This window comes from Pelodiscus sinensis, chromosome 26 (assembly GCF_049634645.1).
Source record: "Pelodiscus sinensis isolate JC-2024 chromosome 26, ASM4963464v1, whole genome shotgun sequence".
Classification (NCBI taxonomy): Eukaryota; Metazoa; Chordata; order Testudines; family Trionychidae; genus Pelodiscus; species Pelodiscus sinensis.
In genome coordinates this window covers 696,341-715,738 of record NC_134736.1, presented here as the reverse complement: position 1 = coordinate 715,738, position 19,398 = coordinate 696,341, and the positions used below count along the sequence as shown (strand labels likewise).

The 19,398-nt window shown below is 51.4% G+C and overlaps 1 protein-coding gene across 25 annotated transcripts in view; it reads left to right on the top strand.

Moving 5' to 3' along the window:
• Positions 1–19,398, top strand: part of PHLDB1 (pleckstrin homology like domain family B member 1) — a 170,848-nt gene that overhangs the window by 130,164 nt on the left and 21,286 nt on the right. For 17 of the 25 annotated variants that reach the window (XM_075909545.1, XM_075909547.1, XM_075909546.1 and 14 more), the window contains 7 exons: positions 637–762; positions 1,916–2,050; positions 8,471–8,650; positions 10,297–10,452; positions 12,536–12,652; positions 12,970–13,072; positions 16,600–16,894. In XM_075909545.1, coding sequence (XP_075765660.1) covers positions 637–762; positions 1,916–2,050; positions 8,471–8,650; positions 10,297–10,452; positions 12,536–12,652; positions 12,970–13,072; positions 16,600–16,894 — 1,112 coding nt within the window. The remainder of the gene's footprint in view (positions 1–636; positions 763–1,915; positions 2,051–8,470; positions 8,651–10,296; positions 10,453–12,535; positions 12,653–12,969; positions 13,073–16,599; positions 16,895–19,398) is intronic. The other 8 variants (XM_075909568.1, XM_075909565.1, XM_075909566.1 and 5 more) reach the window with 5 other exon arrangements.

The window sequence follows — 19,398 nt, the reverse complement described above, 5'->3', positions numbered from 1 at the left end:
TTTCTGGCTGGAAGCTCCATTAGATCAGTGGTTTACAAACTTTTTTTCTCATGACCCAGTGGAAGAAAATTGTTGCTGCCCACAATCCAACTTAATTTGGCTAGAGTGTGGGCTCCAGAGTGGGGCTGAGGATGAGGTCTTTGGGGTGTTGCAGGGGGCTCTGGCTTTCAGGGGGGTCAGGGCTGGGGAAGAAGGAGCTTATCTTGAGTGGCTCCCAGTCAGCAGTGCAGCAGGGTTGTTATGGCAGGCTTCCTGCCTCTCCTGGCACTGCAGAAGGGGCCAGCAGCAGGTTCCCAGCCAGTGGGAGTGAGGAGCTAGTGCTTAGGGCAGGGGCAGGGGCAGGGGCAGTGGATGGAGCCTCCCACCTAGGAGCTGGGCCTGTTGCTGGCCTCTTCTGGGGCACAGCACAATCTGTGGTGCCAGGACAGGCAGAAAGCCTGCCTTTGCACTCCTACGGTCACCTGATCACCCTGCAGCAATGAGACCCGTTGCCTGACATTCCACCAGCAGTATTGAGTCTCAACCCCTAGTTTGAGAACCACTGCACTAGACAGTGCCCCTGCTTTCTGCCTGAAGCTGTTTTGATCTCAGTGTGTCTCTGCCTGCTTTATCCTTATGACCTTTACCCTCCAACAGGAAACCCTTCATATCTCAGAGCCTTATGACTTGGTAGAGGAAACTAAGCCCCAGAATGCCCTGCCAGCAGCAAGTACTTCCTTAGGTCCTTCTTTCTCCGCCCACTCTTACCCCAAAGTACAAGAGGTAACAGACCTAACTGCATGTGCCTGCTTGCTCACTGCTCCCATTGTTCTGCAGCGTGTGGGCCAAACTGCTGTGTACAGCCACCTTGTCAGGGTCTTATAAATAATTCAGGAGACAGGCAAGCCAGCAGATCTCTTAAATGGGCTTTTGTTGCCGTCAGTGACTTTGGTCCCCTTAGGTAGGCATGAAAAAAGCTCATGTAGGGCATGTCTACACAGCAGGGCTACACTTGAAATAAGCTCCGCACTTTGAGCTATGTCAATGGCGTAGCTTAAGTTGAAATAGCTTATTTGGGCTTTTGGCGCTGTCTACTCAGCAGGAAATCCGAGGTAGAGCACTCTTCCTCCGATTTCCTTACTCCTCGTGAAATGAGGGTTACCGATATTGGAGTAAGAAGTCTTCCAGCTCGACATTATGTCGAAATAACTGCTTGCTATGTAGATGCTGACTATGTTATTTTGGAATAACGTCAGTTCTTCTGAAAAATGCTGCTGTGTAGACATAGCTTCTCGGGCCCGAATCGGATCCAGAGCTGCGTATTTCTCATGCAGCTTTGAAGCATTTGGGATTAGTCACACTCCTCACAGCTGGTGCTCTTTGAACTTCAGATGCATTCCTATTATTTCTAGACAGTTTGCCTTCCTGGTTTACTTGCACTCGCACCATACTGCAGTGTGGCTTAAATCCCAACAAAATGACTTGTACGTATTTCTCCCCCTCCCCCCATTCTGCAACACTATAGCTCCTCAACAGAATCCTTTTAATTTCTTCTATTTTCCTGGGTTTTTATATAGCAACAATGTGTTTTATTTAGAAATAATGAGAGAGGTGGGAACTGGTTCTAAATAAGACAGTCACTTACACATTGTTTAGGTCTTCAGAGACTACAAGTCCCAGCATGCTCTGCCCCCTTCCAAGAGGCACTCTTGAGATGACAAGTCCTGTCCTGCAGTGCTGCTCTTTCAGGATGAAGTGTTGCATGCTAGGACTTATAGTCCCCACAGGCGGCACTCTCTATGGAAGAGGGGTTCAGGCTGTAGAAGAGCACTGCCGGCTGCACTGTGGCATTCATGGAGCTTTCCTGCTGTGTTGTGGTTGGTACCAGGGGACTGGTGCATAAGTCTAACTCTCCTTCTTCACTGTGGATTTTTAGGAGTACATGAGGCTGTCTGATGTTTTCAGATTCTACTGCAGTATGTACAGCCCTGGCCAGGATACTAAAGCTGTTGCTGCCACTGCTGCTACTCCTCTTGCTTGCTTGCTTGCTGTACCTCCCACAACCAATGAGGTACCTGCTTTTGAGCATGCTGAGTTTTGCTTACAGTGTTTTTGGCTAGGTTTCAAAATCTGTACTCTAGTAGCTGACACTGAGATCAAGGTTGTTTTATTGCTCAAGATGGTTCAGATTGGTGCAAGGGATGAAGCCACTTTGCCCTCACTGTTCCCTCAATGGGCCTTACTGGAGCAGATGGGTATTGGTTTGCAGCTGACTGTGTGAGAGAGGCTGGAATGGTCTTTACTGGTGACCAGGGAGCTCTCTCCTCTTGTGCTGTAAAACCTTGGTCATCAACCCGTCAATCGCAATCGACTGCTCGATCGGGGGGGCTCAACCAGTCAATCGAGAGGTGTTCCCCCCCCATTCCTCCCCCAAGAAGCAGCCCCCACTGATGCTACCTCCAGCGACGATGAAGGTAGCGCCAGCTTCCTGCAGGGTCGGGGCAAGTCCCACAGCTGTGCACCACATCTGCGGTTTCAGGAAGTGCATGGGCTGCTCCCCCCTCCCTCAAACAGCCAGCGCGTTTCCTGAAACGCCGGGTCTATCACGTGCCGCCAACTTCCTTCCCCTGCTGCCTTCCTGCACGAGGAGGGGGAGTAGGAGTCCCCGGACCGCGCCAGCTCCAACTTCTTAGGAAGTGTGCGACTGCTGTGGGGAGCGGAGGAGCAGGATGCATGCGCTTCCTGAGCAGTTGGAGCTGGCACAGTCCAGGGACTCCTATTCCTCCCCTCCTCCCTCGCGCAGAGGCAGCAGTGGGAAGGAAGTCACTGGCGACAGACCTGGCTATTCAGGAAACGCGCCGGATGTTTGGGAAGGGGGAAGCAGCGCACGTACTTCCTGAAACTTGGACCTAGTGTGCAGCTGCAGGATCCCCAGGTATTGGCCCCAGCTGTGCCTGTCCCCTCCCCCTGGCCAGACTCCCCCACAAGTACCCTGTCCCCTGCCCCAGCAACCACCAGCATCAACCAGTACCCTGTCCTAGCATCCTACCCCCGCCCCAGCACTCTATCCCCGGCCCCAGCAACCACCAGCATCCACCAGCATCAACCAGCATCAACCAGTACCCTGACCCAGCATCCTACTCCCACCCCAGCACCCTATCCCCTCCTCCCACCAGCTCAGTTGGGGCCACATTAGTGAGGCTTGGGGAGTTTTGGAGAGGTTGTTTTTTTTGCATCTCACTTGTGTGGCCCCAATTGACTTTTCTGTGGGTCAGTGACCCCTGACTCAAAACAGGTTCCCTCTCATGAATAAATACAACACTGAAACATTTTGTGTTTGACATAATATTTTATTTAAAAATGAAGCCTGGCCAACGAGCCCCCAATTGGGACCAAGCCCGCATCTGGCAGCATCATAACACTCCTGCACATACCCCCAGACACCAAATCTGAGCCTGTCATACACTGGAACCCCCTGTCCTGACCCTCTCACATCCCCAAAGTCCTGCACCCCCAAATCACCAGTCTTCTGCCACAACCCTTCTGTACCATCCACACACCGCAAATCTGTGTCCTGAGCCTATCATACTCCCAGCCTCCCTGCCCTGAGCCGCTTATACACCCAACCCAAACTCCTGCACCTTCACATCCACAAGCCTGTGGCTTGCTCAGTACCCCAACCCTCCACCTGACCCCAACACTCCCCAGCCTGGAGCCTCCTTCCCGAGCCAGCATCCCCTCCTCCTCCTCCTCCTGCATCCAAATTCCCTCCCAGAGCTTGCACCTTTCACCCCTTCCCACACCCAAATCCCTCATTCCCACCCCAGAGCCTGCGCCTCCTGTCTCAACCCAGTGAGAGTGAATAAGGCATAGCAAGTGATGGAGAGGAGGGGAACAGAGAGGGCTGGGCCTCAAGAAAGGGGTGGGGTCTTGGGGAAGGGATGGGGGTAGATCTTGGCTTGTCTTCACATTTAAAAAGTGATCTTGGGTGTAAAAAGGTTGGAGACCACTGCTGTAAAACAGCGCATTAGACTCCTAGGGTATGTCTAGACTACATGGCTCTGTCGACGGAGCCATGTAAACTAGTTTACCCAGCAGAGGCAAAGAAGCAGGGATTTAAATAATCCCCGCTTCATTAAAATAAACATGGCCGCTGCGCTGTGCCAATGATCAGCTGATCCGGCACAGCGCGGTAGTCTAGTCGCGGATTGGTCGGCTGGGGAAGCCTTTGCCGACCGATCGTGTAAGCCTTGGGATTATTTAAATCCCCGCTTATAGAATCATAGAACCACAGAGCTGGAAGAGACCTCCGAAGGCCATCAAGTCCAGCCCCCTGCTCTAGGCAGGACCAATCCCAACTAAATCAACCCAGCCAGGGCTTTGTCAAGCCGAGACTTAAACACCTCTAGGGATGGAGACGCCACTACTTCCCTAGGTAACCCATTCCAGTGCTTCACCACCCTCCTAGGGAAATAGTTTTTCCTAATATCCAACCTGGACCTCTCCCACCACGACTTGAGACCATTGCTCCTTGTTCTGCCATCCATCACTACTGTGAACAGCCTCTCTCCATCCTCTTTGGAACCTCCCTTTAGGAAATTGAAGGCTGCTATCAAATCCCCCCTCACTCTTTGCTTCTTCAGACTAAACAGACCCAAATCCCTCAGCCTTTCCTCATAGGTCATGTGCTCCAGCCCCCTAATCATTTTGGTTGCCCTCCGCTGGACCCTCTCCAATGCATCCACATCCTTTTTGCAGTGGGGGGCCCAGAACTGGACACAATACTCCAGATGTGGCCTCACCAAAGCCGAATAAAGGCGAATAATGACATCTCTGGATCTGCTGGCAATGCTCCTCTTAATGCAACCTAATATGCCATTAGCCTTCTTGGCTACAAGGACACACTGTTGACTCATCTCCAGCTTCTCATCCACTGTAACCCCCAGGTCCTTTTCTGCAGAACTACTACTTAGCTGGTTGGTTCCCAGCCTGTAACCATGCTTGGGATTCTTCCGTCCCAAGGACAGGACTCTGCACTTGTCCTTGTTGAACCTCATCAGATTTCTTGTGGCCCAATCCTCCAATTTGTCTAAGTCACTCTGGACCCTATCCCTGCCCTCAAGCGTATCTACCTCTCCCCCTAGCTTAGTGTCATCCGCAAACTTGCTGAGGGTGCAATCCATCCCCTCATCTGGGTCATTAATAAAGATATTGAACAAAACCGGTCCTAGAACCGAACTTGGGGCACTCCGGTAAAAACCAACCGCCATCCTGACATTGAGCCGTAGATCACTACCCGCTGGGCCCAGCATTCATTCTAGCCATCTTTCTATCCATCTTACAGTCCATTTATCCAATCCACATTCCCTTAACTTGCTAGCAAGAATATTGTGGGAGACCGTTTCAAAAGCCTTGCTAAAGTCAAGGTCTATCACATCCACTGACTTTCCCACGTCCACAGAGCCAGTTACCTCATCATAGAAGCTAATCAGATTAGTCAGACACAACTTTCCCTTTGTGAATCCATGCTGACTATTCCTAATCACTTTCCTCTCTTCCAAGTGCCTCAAAATGGATTCCTTAAGGACTCATTTCATGATTTTTCCAGGAACCGAGGTAAGACTGACCAGCCTATAGTTCCCTGGATTGTCCTTCTTCCCTTTTTTGAAGATGAGCACTACATTTGCCTTTTTCCAGTCATCCTGGATTTCTCCCTATCTCCACGACTTTTCCAAGATAATGGCCAAAGGCTCCTCAATGACATTTGCCAACTCACTCAGGGTATGTCTACACTCCCACCCTAGTTCGAACTAGGGTGGTTAATGTAGGCAACCGAAGTTGCAAATGAAGCCTGGGATTTGAATTTCCCAGGCTTCATTTGCGTCTCGCCGGGTGCCGCCATTTTTAAATGTCCGCTAGTTCGGACTCCGTGCCCGCGGCTACATGCGGCACGGACTAGGTAGTTCGGATTAGGCTTCCTATTCCGAACTACCGGTACACCTCGTTCCACGAGGAGTAATGGTAGTTCGGAATAGGAAGCCTAATCCGAAATACCTAGTCCATGCCACGTGTAGCCGCGGGCACAGAGTCCCAACTAGCGGACATTTAAAAATGGCGGCACCCGGCGAGATGCAAATGAAGCCTGGGAAATTCAAATCCCGGGCTTCATTTGCAACTTCGGTTGCCTACATTAACCACCCTAGTTCGAACTAGGGTGGGAGTGTAGACATACCCTCAGTACCCTCAGATGCATTAAGTCCGGACCCATGGATTTGTGTACGTTTAGCTTTTCTAAATAGTTCCTAACCTGTTCTTTACCCACCACGGGTTGTCCATCTTCATCCCATCTTGCGTCACTTAGCGCATTAGTCCGGGAGCCCACCTTGTCCGTGAATACAGAGGTAAAGAAAGCATTGAGTACGTCAGCTTTCCCCACATCATCTCTCACTAGGTTACCTCCTTCATCTAGTAGGGGCCGCACACCCTCTCTGATCACCTTCTTCTTTTTAACATGCCTGTAGAAACCTTTCTTGTTATCCTTCACATCCTTAGCCAGTCGCAATTCCATTTGCGCTTTCGCTTTCCTGATAACCCCCTGGCATTCTCGAGCTATACCTTTAAACCCCTCCCTGGTCATTTGTCCAAGTTTCCACTTTTTGTAAGCTTCCTTTTTGTGCTTAAGTTCACCAAGGATTTCCCCTGTAAGCCAATCCGGTCTCCTACCATGTTTGCCTCTCTTGCTAGGCATCGGGATAGTTTCTTTCTGTGCCTTCAATAAGGCTTTTTTAAAATACTGCCAGCTGTCCTGGACTCCTTTCCCCTTCATGTTAGCATCCCAGGGGATTCTGCTCATCACGTCTCTGAGGGAGTCAAAATCTGCTTTTTTGAAGTCCAGGGTGTGTATTTTACTACTCTCTTTCCTTCCTTCGGTCAGGATCCTGAAATCTACCATCTCATGATCACTACTTCCCCTATTAGTTCCTCCCTGTTTGTGAGCAGAAGGTCAAGCTGCGCACGGCCCCTGGTCGGATCCTTCAGCACTTGTGTCAAGAAGTTATCCCCAACATTCTCCAAAAACTTCCTGGATTGCCCGTGTACTGCCGTATTGGTTTCCCAATAGATGTCAGGGTGATTAAAGTTCCCCACAAGAACCAGGGCCTGCGATCTGGAAGCTTCTCTCAGTTGTCCGAAGAAAGCCTCATCTACCTCATCCACCTGATTCGGTGGCCTGTAGCAGGCACCAACCACAACATCACTGCTGTTGTTTGCTCCTTTAAACTTAACCCATAGACTCTCAACAGGTTTTTCTCCCTCTTTATACTGGAGTTCAGAGCAATCATAGTGCTCTCTTACGTATAGTGCAACTCCTCCTCCTTTTCTCCCCTGCCTGTTCTTCCTGAACAGTCTATACCCTTCCATGGCAGCGCTCTAGTCATGCGAGCCATCCCACCAAGTCTCTGTTATCCCAATTCAATCATATTTCTTGGACTGGGCCAGGCCTCCAGTTCTTCTTGTTTGTTGCCCAGGCTTCTCGCATTAGTGTACAAACACCTCAGATAACCAGTTGATCGCCCTATCTTCTCCATTCGAATCAGGGGTCCTCCTTTCTTGCTCGTTCCTCTCTGCATTTCTTCCCAGTATCCGACTTCCCCACTCCCCTCAGGGTTTTCGTCACCGTCCCCCGACGAACCTAGTTTAAAGCCCTCCTCATTAGGTTTGCAAGCCTGCCCGCGAAGATGCTCCTTCTGTCGTTAGGTGGAAGGAAAAGCTGCTTCTTTGCCTGTGCCGGGTAAACTAGTTTACATGGCTCCGTCGATGGAGCCATGTAGTCTAGACATACCCCTAGATAAGATAGCACTGGGGAATGGGGTGACTGAGTGAATTTTTAGTCCTTTGATGTTGGCTACCTGGGGTCAGGCCCTTCTCAGTGGAATTCCTCTAGGGAAATTTTGGCTGCTGGGTCTGCAAGTGACTGTGTGGGACCAGTTTTAGGTTGAAGTAGATATTTGTTACAAAACTGCCATTAAGCTTGGCATAAGCAGTCTCAGCTGAATGGCTGGAGTAGGTTTGGATCAGGACTGAAGGGCATCAGCATAGCTATGGGGGGAGCCCAACACTGAGGTAACTAAGGATGGGGCTGACTTGGAAGAGCAGTATGGGGAGCTGCCAGTCGGGCCTCTCTCTGGCTCAGGTGGATGCTCATCAGTCCCAGGAGCAATAGTAGTTTGCCAAAAATTAAAAAGTAAAGTGAATCCCCCAGAAGAGCTTGTGCAGACGACTCTTCTGATGTGCTGTGAGACCTTTGGTGGGCTCAGAACAAACAGCAGCTGTTTCTGATGCTGTTCTGATCGCCAGGAAGTTGAACTCTCCTATTGTGATAACCTCCCCTGGGATGGGCTTTGGGACTGCTGAGGTCCTTGCCTGCTTGCCTCTAGTTGTCATTGTTCCAGTCCTGTTACTGCTTTTCACTCTGCTGCTTCTCTCTGTTCAGTACGTGACTGTTGACCAGCTCTCAGGAATTCTGGGCAGTGTCAAAGCTGACCTAGAGCCGGCCCCTCCTGCTTCCCCATTGGACCATCCCACTTCAGGCTTCGCCCCTCAAGCTGCTTCATCTGCAGGCTGCCTTCCTTCTTCTGTTTCACCTCTCTCCTCTTCCTTCATTCCTGCTGAGGTTTGTGTCCATTGCCTTTCCCTCTTGCCATCTCTTGTGCTTTCCAGGAGAACACTAGTAGGAAGCTGGAGGTTGGCTTGCAAAACCTCAGAGGTCCAGAGCGGGCCTTCAGCACCCCACGCTGTCCTGGCTGCCAGGCAATAGAGACTCCTTCTAGCCTGGTATACCTAGTGAGTAGGCATTCCCAGCACAGCGCTATCATCAGCAGCAAGTTAGCTTGCCTTGGCAACCTTGTAAATGCTGAATTTTCCATGTATGCTGATCCCTCCCAGGGCAGAACACGCATTTGGGGCGGAGGAAGAGCTCATCCTGCTGCACAATCCCTTGTCAGTGCTGGTATGCCACCCCTCTCGCCAGCTCTAAAACCTCAGGACTGATTGAATGTTAAACTCTCATTTGGCTGTGGTAAGGGAGCAGCCCAGCTCATTCCTGGGGCAAGATGGTGGTAGGGATAGAAGTGTCCAGCCACAGAAGGGAAGGCATATGTGAAGCTGTGGGGCTCCATGGCCTTTGACCCACAATGGCAGCTGCCCTGGGGGTTGAATCATTCTGTCTGTGTAATGCTGTGTCAGCACCACACCCTGAACTACGTCCTCTGCTGGGCACTGCCAGCAGCCTTGAGGGGAGCATTTCTCCTGGGCACAGGGTGTCTGCCTGGCCCGGGGAAGGTCTGTCCTTGGACGCTGAGGTCATGGGTGGGAAGTGCATTCCAGAGTCCAGGGCTGAATTTCCACAGAGCCCTGGAGTGCAAGGCTGTCAGCACTAGGGGCCAGACATCCCTCACTGTAATGCCAGGGTGAAGGAGACAGACTGGGATCCCTAGGTTCCTTCTCCCCTGCCCTGTGCCCTTGTCACAACACTCAGCTGGAGGAGGAACTAGGATTGGCAGCACAGGGGAACAGACCCAGGCAGAGGGCTGGTAAGTGAAAGGAGCTCATGATCTCAGGTTATGACAGGGATGTCCGACATCTTCCAGTGTGTGAAGAGTCCCATGTGAGTCTATCAGTATCCTATGGGTGGAGGGGGAAGGAACGGCAACTTTTTGAGCCCCAGGCCATGGGTATCTACTCGATAGTCTATTCCAAAGGGACTTTAGAGAACACATCCCCATTCCAGCCAGCTGCTGCACTGTTGCCCTGCTTTGCTGCAACGCCAGAGTAAAGCAGGAGTATTTGTCTGCACCGCTCTCATTGCAAGTGTTGGTGCCTGTGCATCCCCTTTCTGTCTCTGTCCCCTGCTATTTCTTTCATCTCAGCCCTCTGTGAGAGCTCACCTTACTCCCACAGGGCTTCCCCACCATGCAGATGGAGATTGAAGGTCTCTGTGGCTTTCCAGTGCTTGCATTAGCACCTGCTGCTCTGACTCCTTGATGATGGGGTTGGGCTGGAAGATATTGGAGTGGTGGTCAGCTCAGTGAAACTCCCTGAGCTGGGATTTGGCTACAGATGAAAGGTTCTGTGCTTCCATTCCCAGAAAGAAAAGGATGGAGCCAGTTTGGGAGCCTGGTGGGCTGTAGAGAGCATTGGGTTCTGTTCACCTTTCCCCACAGCCGTGTCCCTGAGTGTGGGCATACAGGGATGGTGCAGGATTTCTCTGTTTCTCACTGTTTCATCCTCCTTCCTGTCTCACTCGCCCTCTTTCTTTAGATGGAGAACCAACTTCAGGGCGGCCCAGTGCAGCTTTCTGCTTTGGATTCAGAAAAGTGGTTCATGTCTGGTTTCGAGGCCTCCTCCTCTGCCTCTCCTCACTCTTCCCCTCCTCCTCTTCCTGCTAAAGCTCACTGTTCTCGAAAGCTGTTCCAGGTAATTACCCCACCCGCTTCCCATCACCAGGCCCTGCAGAGGTGAGAAGTTATGGCCTTTGGGTCCCACAGGTTATAGGGTTGAGGTACCCAGGGAGAGGGCTGTTGGCAGCAAGGCCAAGCTGATGCAGAACAGGCCAGACGCTGTTAGGTTAGTGACACTGGTCACCCAATGAGGGAGTTTTTAGATTAGGATGCTCCAAGTCCCTTCCCAAAGCAGGCTGGGATGAAAGGAGGACATAGGCAGTGTGATCCAAATTTCCAACTAATGTCAATTGACTCAGTTCCTGTGAATCAATAGAGTCAATTTGCACTCTCAGTGGATTTGACACGTAAATTGGTTGTTGCTTTGATTTATCACTGCCTAGCTGGGTCTGTTACTCTCATAGGGTATGCCTAGACTACGTGGCTCCGTCGACAGAGCCATGTAAACTAGTTTATCCGACATAGTCAATGAAGCGAGGATTTAAATAATCCCTGCTTCATTAAAATAAAAATGGCTGCTACGCTGTGCTGACAATCAGCTGATCCGGCATAGCACGGCAGTCTAGACGCGGATCGGTTGACAAGGGAAGCCTTTGTCGACCGCTCCCTTATGCCTCGTGAAACGAGTTTACAGGAGCGGTCGACAAAGGCTTCCCTTGACCGATCCGCATTTAGGCTTCCGCGCTGTGCCGGATCAGCTAATTGTTGGCACAGCACAGTGGCCATTTTTATTTTAACGAAGCAGGGATTATTTAAATCCCCACTTCATTGACTATGTCGGATAAACTAGTTTACATGGCTCCATTGATGGAGCCATGTAGTCTAGACACACCCATAATGTTGCAGTTGAGGATTTTGGGGGCATGGAAGGGAAATACTAACTCAGGGAAATATTTGTTGTTATTTATGCCAGCACACTGTGCTTAAGACACATTAAAGAGCCAACCCTTGTCATGTCTTGTGTAACTTACAGCACAGAAAACTGAATCAACGTAATGAAATGACTGTAGTTCACTTTTACCCACTCCACTGTAAGTCTGTGATCCCAGTGCCAACTGAAAATGAATTAAATGGAGTATTGATCAGTGTAAGACCTGTTGCAATAGCTGCTCAGGCAGAATTTCACTCAGGTAACTGATAGTTCAGGTTACAACCCAGTTAGTTAATTGAATACATTGTTGAGCAACATTAACGAGTGTGGAAAAGAGAGAAGTACCTGTAGTAAAAGGCCCTCTCAGTGTACCGCAAGTCCCAGGACTTAACCCCAGGAAGAGAGAGCTGACTCTCATGTCCAAGTCCGCTGCATGCGGCAACAAGCTGCTTCAGTGCTTGAGACTCTGCAAAGGAACCAAGGGAGCAACACTGAGCCTTTGCTTGGCACCTGTTCATGTGCCATTCCATCTTTGTGGAGGTTGTGTTGGGGTTGGTAGAGAAATGACTGAACATGGCCTTATGAGCTCTGTGCTCACTCTCCCTAAGTTCAGCTCACAGGAGCTCAGCTGTTGAATACAAAAGTTGTTTTTTCTCCAGGTTGCGACACCCATGTCCTTACCAGGGATAAAGGCTCTGCTATTGGAACAGAGGGTGAGGCAGCCTAGAGCCTAGTTTGCTCTCACTTAGCTATGTCAGCCCTTGGAAGCAAGTGTGAGTCAGACACTGCACCTTGAATGAGACCCAGTCTCACCGTAGCAGGGTCTCCTCTCACTAACTGTGGGAGTTGGTTCTCGGAAGTGCAGGTGTATGCTTAGAGAGGGCATGTTTTTAGGGCCAGGGCATTTTGTACCCTGTGTAGAAGCTGGCCAGCACAGGGCACATTCAAACAAGATGGAGCAAAGCCCTGGGGAATATCCTGTAGAGAGGGAACTGTGGCTGAAGGAGGGACATAACAGAGATTAGCATTAATTCTGCTGCTGTCAGCAAGCTGGGCTCCCAGGCAGCTGCTGTCTGCTTAGGGGTCAGAGTGGTTTAAATGCTGTGAATCTCTGTTCCAAGTACTGATGGCTCTGGTAACAATCAGCCCTTCCCAAACATTAGCCAGTCCATAGGGATCTGTGCTGTAGCCTCCATCTACCCTTAGTCATATCTGTGCTTGTGTCCAGGTCTTTCGTGCGAAGCTGGACAGCGACGCCGGCAGCACCCTCCCACATACAAAGAGTGGGCCTGCATCATCCTCACAGCTCAGTGTGGCCACGCTGGGACGCAGCTCCTCCCCAAAGGTATGGGCTGAGGGGACCAGGGGCTGCTGTACCAACATTGTCACTCCCCCAGCGAGGGGCTTTTTCAGTCCACAGTCCATTGCCCTTGAGGGATCTGGGTGCTGAGGCTCTTGGGCTGAAGGAAGATAGTTGGGAGACGTCTGGAACCCCGGCTTGACGCCCTTTCACAGCAGCACAAAAGATGGATCTGTTAATACCTCTATCAGCCAGACTGTTTATCACTTTACTGCAGCTTGAGCTCATGAACCAGGGACTGGGAATCCCATGGGGGCACATCCCACAGGGGCTTCCTCATCCTTGCCTTTCCACATCCCTAGGGCCCTGTGCACCCACAGAATGGCACAGGCAGCCTTCCACGGAACTTGGCAGCCACACTGCAGGACATTGAGACCAAACGCCAGCTGGCCCTGCAGCAGAAAGGTAAGTGCCTGCTTCAAGGGCATCCCCAAAAGGGGTGGGATTCAGCCTGCCCAGGGAATAAGAAAGGAGATGCTCCTACCAGGATGCTCCAAACAATGCTGCGTGTTTTCTGTGGCCGCTGGGGTTGCTCTGCCCTTCATGGGATGGTACCACCATTGCTTGTGCTCTATGTCCCTGTTCAGAGTGTTACTTGCTGGCTGTGCTTCATTAGACACCTTGCCTGGGGAACTCCTAATGCCTTTCTCATGAGGTAGAAGGAGAAACTTCCCGAGCTCACTGCAAACAGACTCTCTGTGCTCTGTGATCCAGTCTGGCTGTTCGTCACAAACCCAGGAGGCTTTGGTGGCATGCACCATTGAAGTGGGAGAGAGAGGGTTGGTTTAAAGAAAAAGTTGTCTGTTTGTGAGAATAGTTCTTGGTCTCTTGATCCCTGGACAGGAGTTGCCAGAAAATCAGCAAGGCCTAGCACAGGTTGGGGGAGGCCTCTGTAACTTGGGGGCATAGATGAGCCTCTGGCTTTTCTTCATGTATGGCCCCTGCCTCCCAGGTGCTGGGGGATCAGTAACTGTTTGCGTCAGGAGAGAGGGATGAGAACACCTGGGGGCCACAATTGAAACAAAACAACCATCTTGGTTGCTGTAAGCCCCTCTCTCCCCAAAGGTTATATCATGCTGCTGCCTTTGCCCCTAGCTTTGAAGTGTAGAGCAGTAGCTGGGACTGTCTTCAGAAAGGCAAAGGACTGAATTGACCCCACTGGAATCTGAACCTGTTTCCCAGGAGTCAGTGTGTCTTCGCTGATGCTTGGCCCGAGGCCATCCCCTGCAGCCTTAAACATGCCCAGCAGCAGTGATCTCAGCTAATGAGAGACAAAATGAAGGTGTAAAGATCCACATCAGGCCTTTTGGCACTTTTGTGACTTTAATGACTGGTCAAATCAGCTGAAGTAGACGACAGGGATCACAGGGAGAGGTCAGGACTCTGTATGTGGGGAAGGAGATTCCTTACTAAGTTGTCATGTGCTGCTTTGGTCTGTCTGGCCTGAGCATTCAGCTCAGCTGGCAATTCCCAGGCTCTGTCCATGATGGACCCTGAGCTTGTTCTGCTCATGCTCCAGTGAGGCTGTTGCTAGCAGTTGCTGTGACTCGTGCACAAGGCTGTCTTGACAGAGAGCCTAGGTAGGCCTATAGCACAGCTTATCTGCCTTTTAAAATAGCCATGCTGGAGGAAGAAGGTAGATGAGACCAAAACCTCAGCTAACCCTTCGCAAGGGCATCCTTCCCAGCAGCAGCCGTGGGGAGCAGGAGATGCCCAGGGCCCCGGGGCCGGCCCGAGCCATTTGTGCACCCCAGGCCCCGGGAGCGTGGCATCAGCCCCGGGAGTGCAGCGCATGCGTGGCCCCCGTCTCCAGGCGCCCGGCGCATGCGCAGCAATCCCACACAGCACCCCCTACAATGGGGCGCCCCGGGCGGCAGCCCGGTCAGCCCGTAGCTTGGGCCGGCTCTGCAGGGCCCATTGTGCAGGATTAGAAGCTAGGAGCCTGTCAGGTTTGATTTGGAAATTATTATTGGAGCTCTCAGTCTCTTGCTTTTTCCCTCTCTCCCCAAGCCCCCAGCACTATACGAAGTAGCCTCTCCAGCTGTTACACTCTCAGGGGAGCCCTGGCAGCCAGGCGCTGTGTCAGGTAAAGATTCGGAAAGGCTAGAACTTCTAGATCAGCCCCTGAGGCAGCAGCATGGCTGCATGGTTCAAGAAAACACCTGATGCCATCTGCCAAGGATGGGGAGGAGGGTCTCAGACCTAACCCCAAGGTATGAGTGCATCTGTGAGTCCATCTGCTTGCAATGCCAGATAGACTGGCAAGATGCTTCCAAGGCATCTCCCACCAGGAGCATATGCATTGTCCCCGGCTATGTCCCAAAGAGGATATCTCCAGTCTGCCCTTTTGGGAGCCAGTGTGTTCACTCCTAATATTAGGGGCTGTTGCTGACTGAGGCAGATGGCTTGTTCCTGACTAGCCCAGGTTTCTCCCTGCATCAGAGGTCACTGACTGGATGGAAGCTCTGAGCATTGTTCTCCCCCATATCCACTCAGAGGCCGTGTTAGCCAGCATCTTTATTTTGGTCAAATGAGCACTGCAGGACCCCATCTGCCTCCTTTTCTTCAATAGTAGCATCTCCAGTGACAGCAACTCAATTTGCTCCTTTTGGTGCCTGTGCCTGCCATGAAAAATGCCAAAAGCTGTAGCTCCTTCAGGAAGCTGCTGCCTGGCCCTTCTGCCTCCCTGCATCCCCCTCTTTCCCTGCTGCACAGACCAAAGCCCTATCAAGCATGCAAGCAGTTGTGTGGATTTGGCAAACCTGGTATCAGGCTACCTGTTATATAAATGCTTTGCCCAGCACTTCCAGACTGATGCATATGCCCTCCCCTTGCTGCCTGTGCTCTGAGTGTCTGAGGGGATGAGCTGGAGGTCAGGGAAAGGTAGAGGCCCGGTTGGGCTGGTCCATGCAAGCTGGGAACCTTGAAGGGTGCATCTGGATATGTGCATTTTTGGCAGGAGGGAGGACTGGGGACAACTGATCTGAATGGGTTTGGAAAAGATGAGGAGCCCTTTAAGGAGCCACACTGAAAGTTTCCAGTACATTCGCCTAGTGATCCAAGAGGGCATGGGAATGGGGTGTGTCATCCATGCAGTTGGGTCAGACCTGCCTGGTTCCCGTCTCACTGTCCACTCCCAGATGAGAATTAGGATCTGAGTAAAATTACCATGCTGCTGGGCTGCTGCTGCACAGTGATGGCAGTGACTCCAACTCCTCAGGGTGAGTGACTTTATAGGGAAGACCAGGTTCCTTGGCTGCTGCATGGCAACAGTGTGCTTCCTGTCTTAACCCTGGTTCCTCACATGCACAGCAGGGAATTCCCCTTGCCTTCATTCCTTGTTACAGATGCACTTTAAATCCACATTTATCTCTATTCCACTCTCTCTGCACTCCCAAAGTGCTGTATCGGGTGCCATAGAAAGTGGCATCCTATTATGGAGCTGTAAAGGGGTTTGGGCCATGGGTGCTGGAGTTCTCTGAAGACTTAGCGTGCTGCTTTCCTGGAGACAGATGCTTGCTTTTACTGGGAAATGGATGGGCACGCACACATGCACAGTGCTTAGCAGTGTGGGTATTTTCACACTCCGATGGATGTCAAATGAGATTCTCTGCTCATCATCAGTAATGCTCTGATAGGTGTTGACCCAGACATAGACACTCGGACAGCTCCATGCTTGTATTTCCAGTCACTCTCTGCATAGACTTAGCCTAAGGCAGCTGGATGCATTGGACGTGTCAGACTCGTGCTTTCCTTGGCAGAGTAGCAGAAGCTGTGTGAGAGGCATTAGCCCCAGGCAGGCAGGATTTGGGGCACATTGTGCAGGCTGCTGGAAGGCTGCTTGCCTGTGCCCAGGCTGTTGCAGAGTAGCCAGACAGGCCTCCTTCTTACCCCGGTGACCTGCCCTCTGTTCTTCTTCTCCTGGGGTACAGGGCAGCAGGTGATTGAGGAGCAGAAGCGGCGCCTGGCGGAGCTGAAGCAGAAAGCAGCTGCTGAGGCGCAGTCCCAGTGGGAGGCTCTGCACGGGCAGCCTCACTACCCCCCTTCTTCCTACCCTCCGCTCATGCATCACTCCATTCTCCATCATCATCCTCCCCACGGCATCGGGCACCGGGCCGAGGACATGGACCACGCCTATGACACACTCAGCCTGGAGAGTTCAGACAGCATGGAAACCAGTATCTCCACTGGTGGCAACTCAGCCTGCTCACCTGATAACATGTCCAGGTAATCCGGGCACCCGCTCCAAGCCTCCACGGGCAGGGTAATACCTGCCTTCTGGGCAGCCCGCGGAGGGGAGGGATGACAACAGGCGATGTGGAGAGAGTAGGCCGTATTCAGGGGAGACAGCAGAGCATTTCAGATGCCTGGCCTGGCCTAAGGGCACAGCAGCTGGCTTGGGGCTGAAAGCCTTTCACCACAGCGCTGCCATGTCAGTAATGAGCAACGAGTGCCCGGTGGTGCCGCATGACGTGAACTGGGTGGGGCTGGGAACCCAAGGTGCCTACATGCTAAAGGTCCTTGATGGGCATTTACTCGGGGCGGCTAGCCTCTACCGCAGCTCACAGTGCCATGGCAACACTACGCGTTACATGAGAGCTAGCACAGGTGCATCTACTTGAGCTGAGAGCCACCTGCTGCCCCAGCTCCAAGTATAGACACATCCTAAGTGCTGGGGGACAGAAGCCTGTTGAGCTGGGTCAGTAGAGCCCGAGGAGTAGCAGCCTGTGCAGGGGCAAGGAGGGGCAGGAACCTGGTCACTGGGTGGAGGGAGAGCTGCTTACTAAGTGCAGGGACTTGCAGAGTTTTACTGGGTTGACAGATGAGCTGTTTATGAGCATTTATGAAAACTTCATTACAGCCATCTTCCATCATCCATCCTACACACACCCCATCCTGCGCCGCTACTCTGAGACTCCCAAAACACCTCAGCACTGGCCTCAGAATCCTTGGGCAGTAACAGCCCCCCACATCCCAAGCTGTTTGTTGGGGTACTGGATGAGCCAGGTGGAGCTTGAGGCTGGCTCCCCTTGGTCTGCACAACGTCAGCCTGAGTGCCAGGCTCTAAGAGCAGGGTGTTGGGAACTGCTGTGCTTCGGCAGTGTAGAGCAGCCAAACAAGCTGGGGATTTACTGGCTTGTGTATGTTCGTTGGGTTCAGAAATGTCAGTAAAATCATGAATTCCCCCTGTCTGGGGGGTCCCTTCTGGCTCTGTCTGCTTTGCAACATGGTGTTGGCAGGAAAACAAGTTCATCAAGCTTGTTCATGTTAATTCTGACAGTGCCTGTGGTGATTGGTGGTGTGAGCTGACCTGTGGCAGGCTGAGTGCATGAGCAGTATTGGGCTGGGGCAGAGCAGGCGATGGAGTTCCGTTTGATCCCCCAAGTACCTCTACAGTGAATTCCTAACTACAAACCGATCCCAATAAAACCCATGGTTGGCACCACGGCTTGGATCCACAGCCCAGAACCAAGCCCCTCCTCACGCAAAAGGAGAATTTCCATAAGCTGTTCCGGGACCTGCTTATCCTTTGGATTAGTGTAAGCCCTTTGTGGCGGGGCAGTGTTCCCACCAACATTTTCTGTCCTTGGGTGGGCTGAATTGTCTTTTGAGCTGACTGAAATGTCTTATGTGCATTACCAATATTGAGGTAGTGTGTGGATGTGCACCGCCAATACCAACAAAGCGCGCACGCACACACATTTTAAGCAGTCCATATGTGTGGAAGAAAATACATTAAAACAAGACGTCTTTGTCTAGTTGCTGTGAGGTACCCTTAGTGACTACAAAGGAGCTGTACAAAGGTAGGGCATTAGCCTTCTTCCACTTGAGGAAGAGCAGAAGCTCCAGAACAAATTAACACGTGGCTTCAGGGTTTGTAGATGGATGCATTTTTCAAAGAGCTTGCAAAAAGGTTTCATCCTACAAAACTAGCATCCTGCCTACTTGGTACTTCTGACTCATAAGAGCCAGAACTCTATCACATAGCAACGATCTGGCCTTAATGCAATATAGTTTACCATGTATTAATTAGTAACACAGGATTTTAAAAAATCATTAAGTTTAGAGTTTTAGATATCTGCAACACTCTAAAATATTCTGTTAAAAGAATCTTTTTCTTTCTTACCTTGAGCCATTAACACCTATGGAAACTTTGTTTGAAATGTTATCATGCAAATGTCCTCCTAGCACATACACACACTCACACTCCATGCAGCCTGCTTTCTCCCCTCTCTCCAATCCAGCTTAACAGAGAGGAGTCAGGATACACAAAACAAACTGCCCCCTGCCTCCATCTCACTGCACAGATGCCAACATTCACCCACCTGCTCTTTTCCCCACCTACCCCATGCAGTCAGCCCCTTACCTCCCCAATTCCCAGCCTAGGAGGATTGAAGAGACTGCTGGGTTTCTCTCTGTGTCCCACAGACTGGACTCCCCTCTCACTTTCCCCCAAGCCAATTAATAACTCCCTCCCCCTCGCCCCCCCGCTACTTATTGCTTCCTTATCTCCGCAGCTTTTCTGCTCTGGGAACTCTTCAGTTCAGCATGGCAGTCTTTAGCTGCTGTTTACAGACACCCTGCCCCCTGCTGGTCAGCTGAGCTCTCTGCCTGCGTGGGGAGCTTTGACCCTCTGAGCAGGGGTCAGAAAATAGCTGTGTGGCTGCACAGCTTAGAAGAAACTTTGGGCCAGAGTCATGTTTTCCTTCAGGTGCCACCATAACATGCTC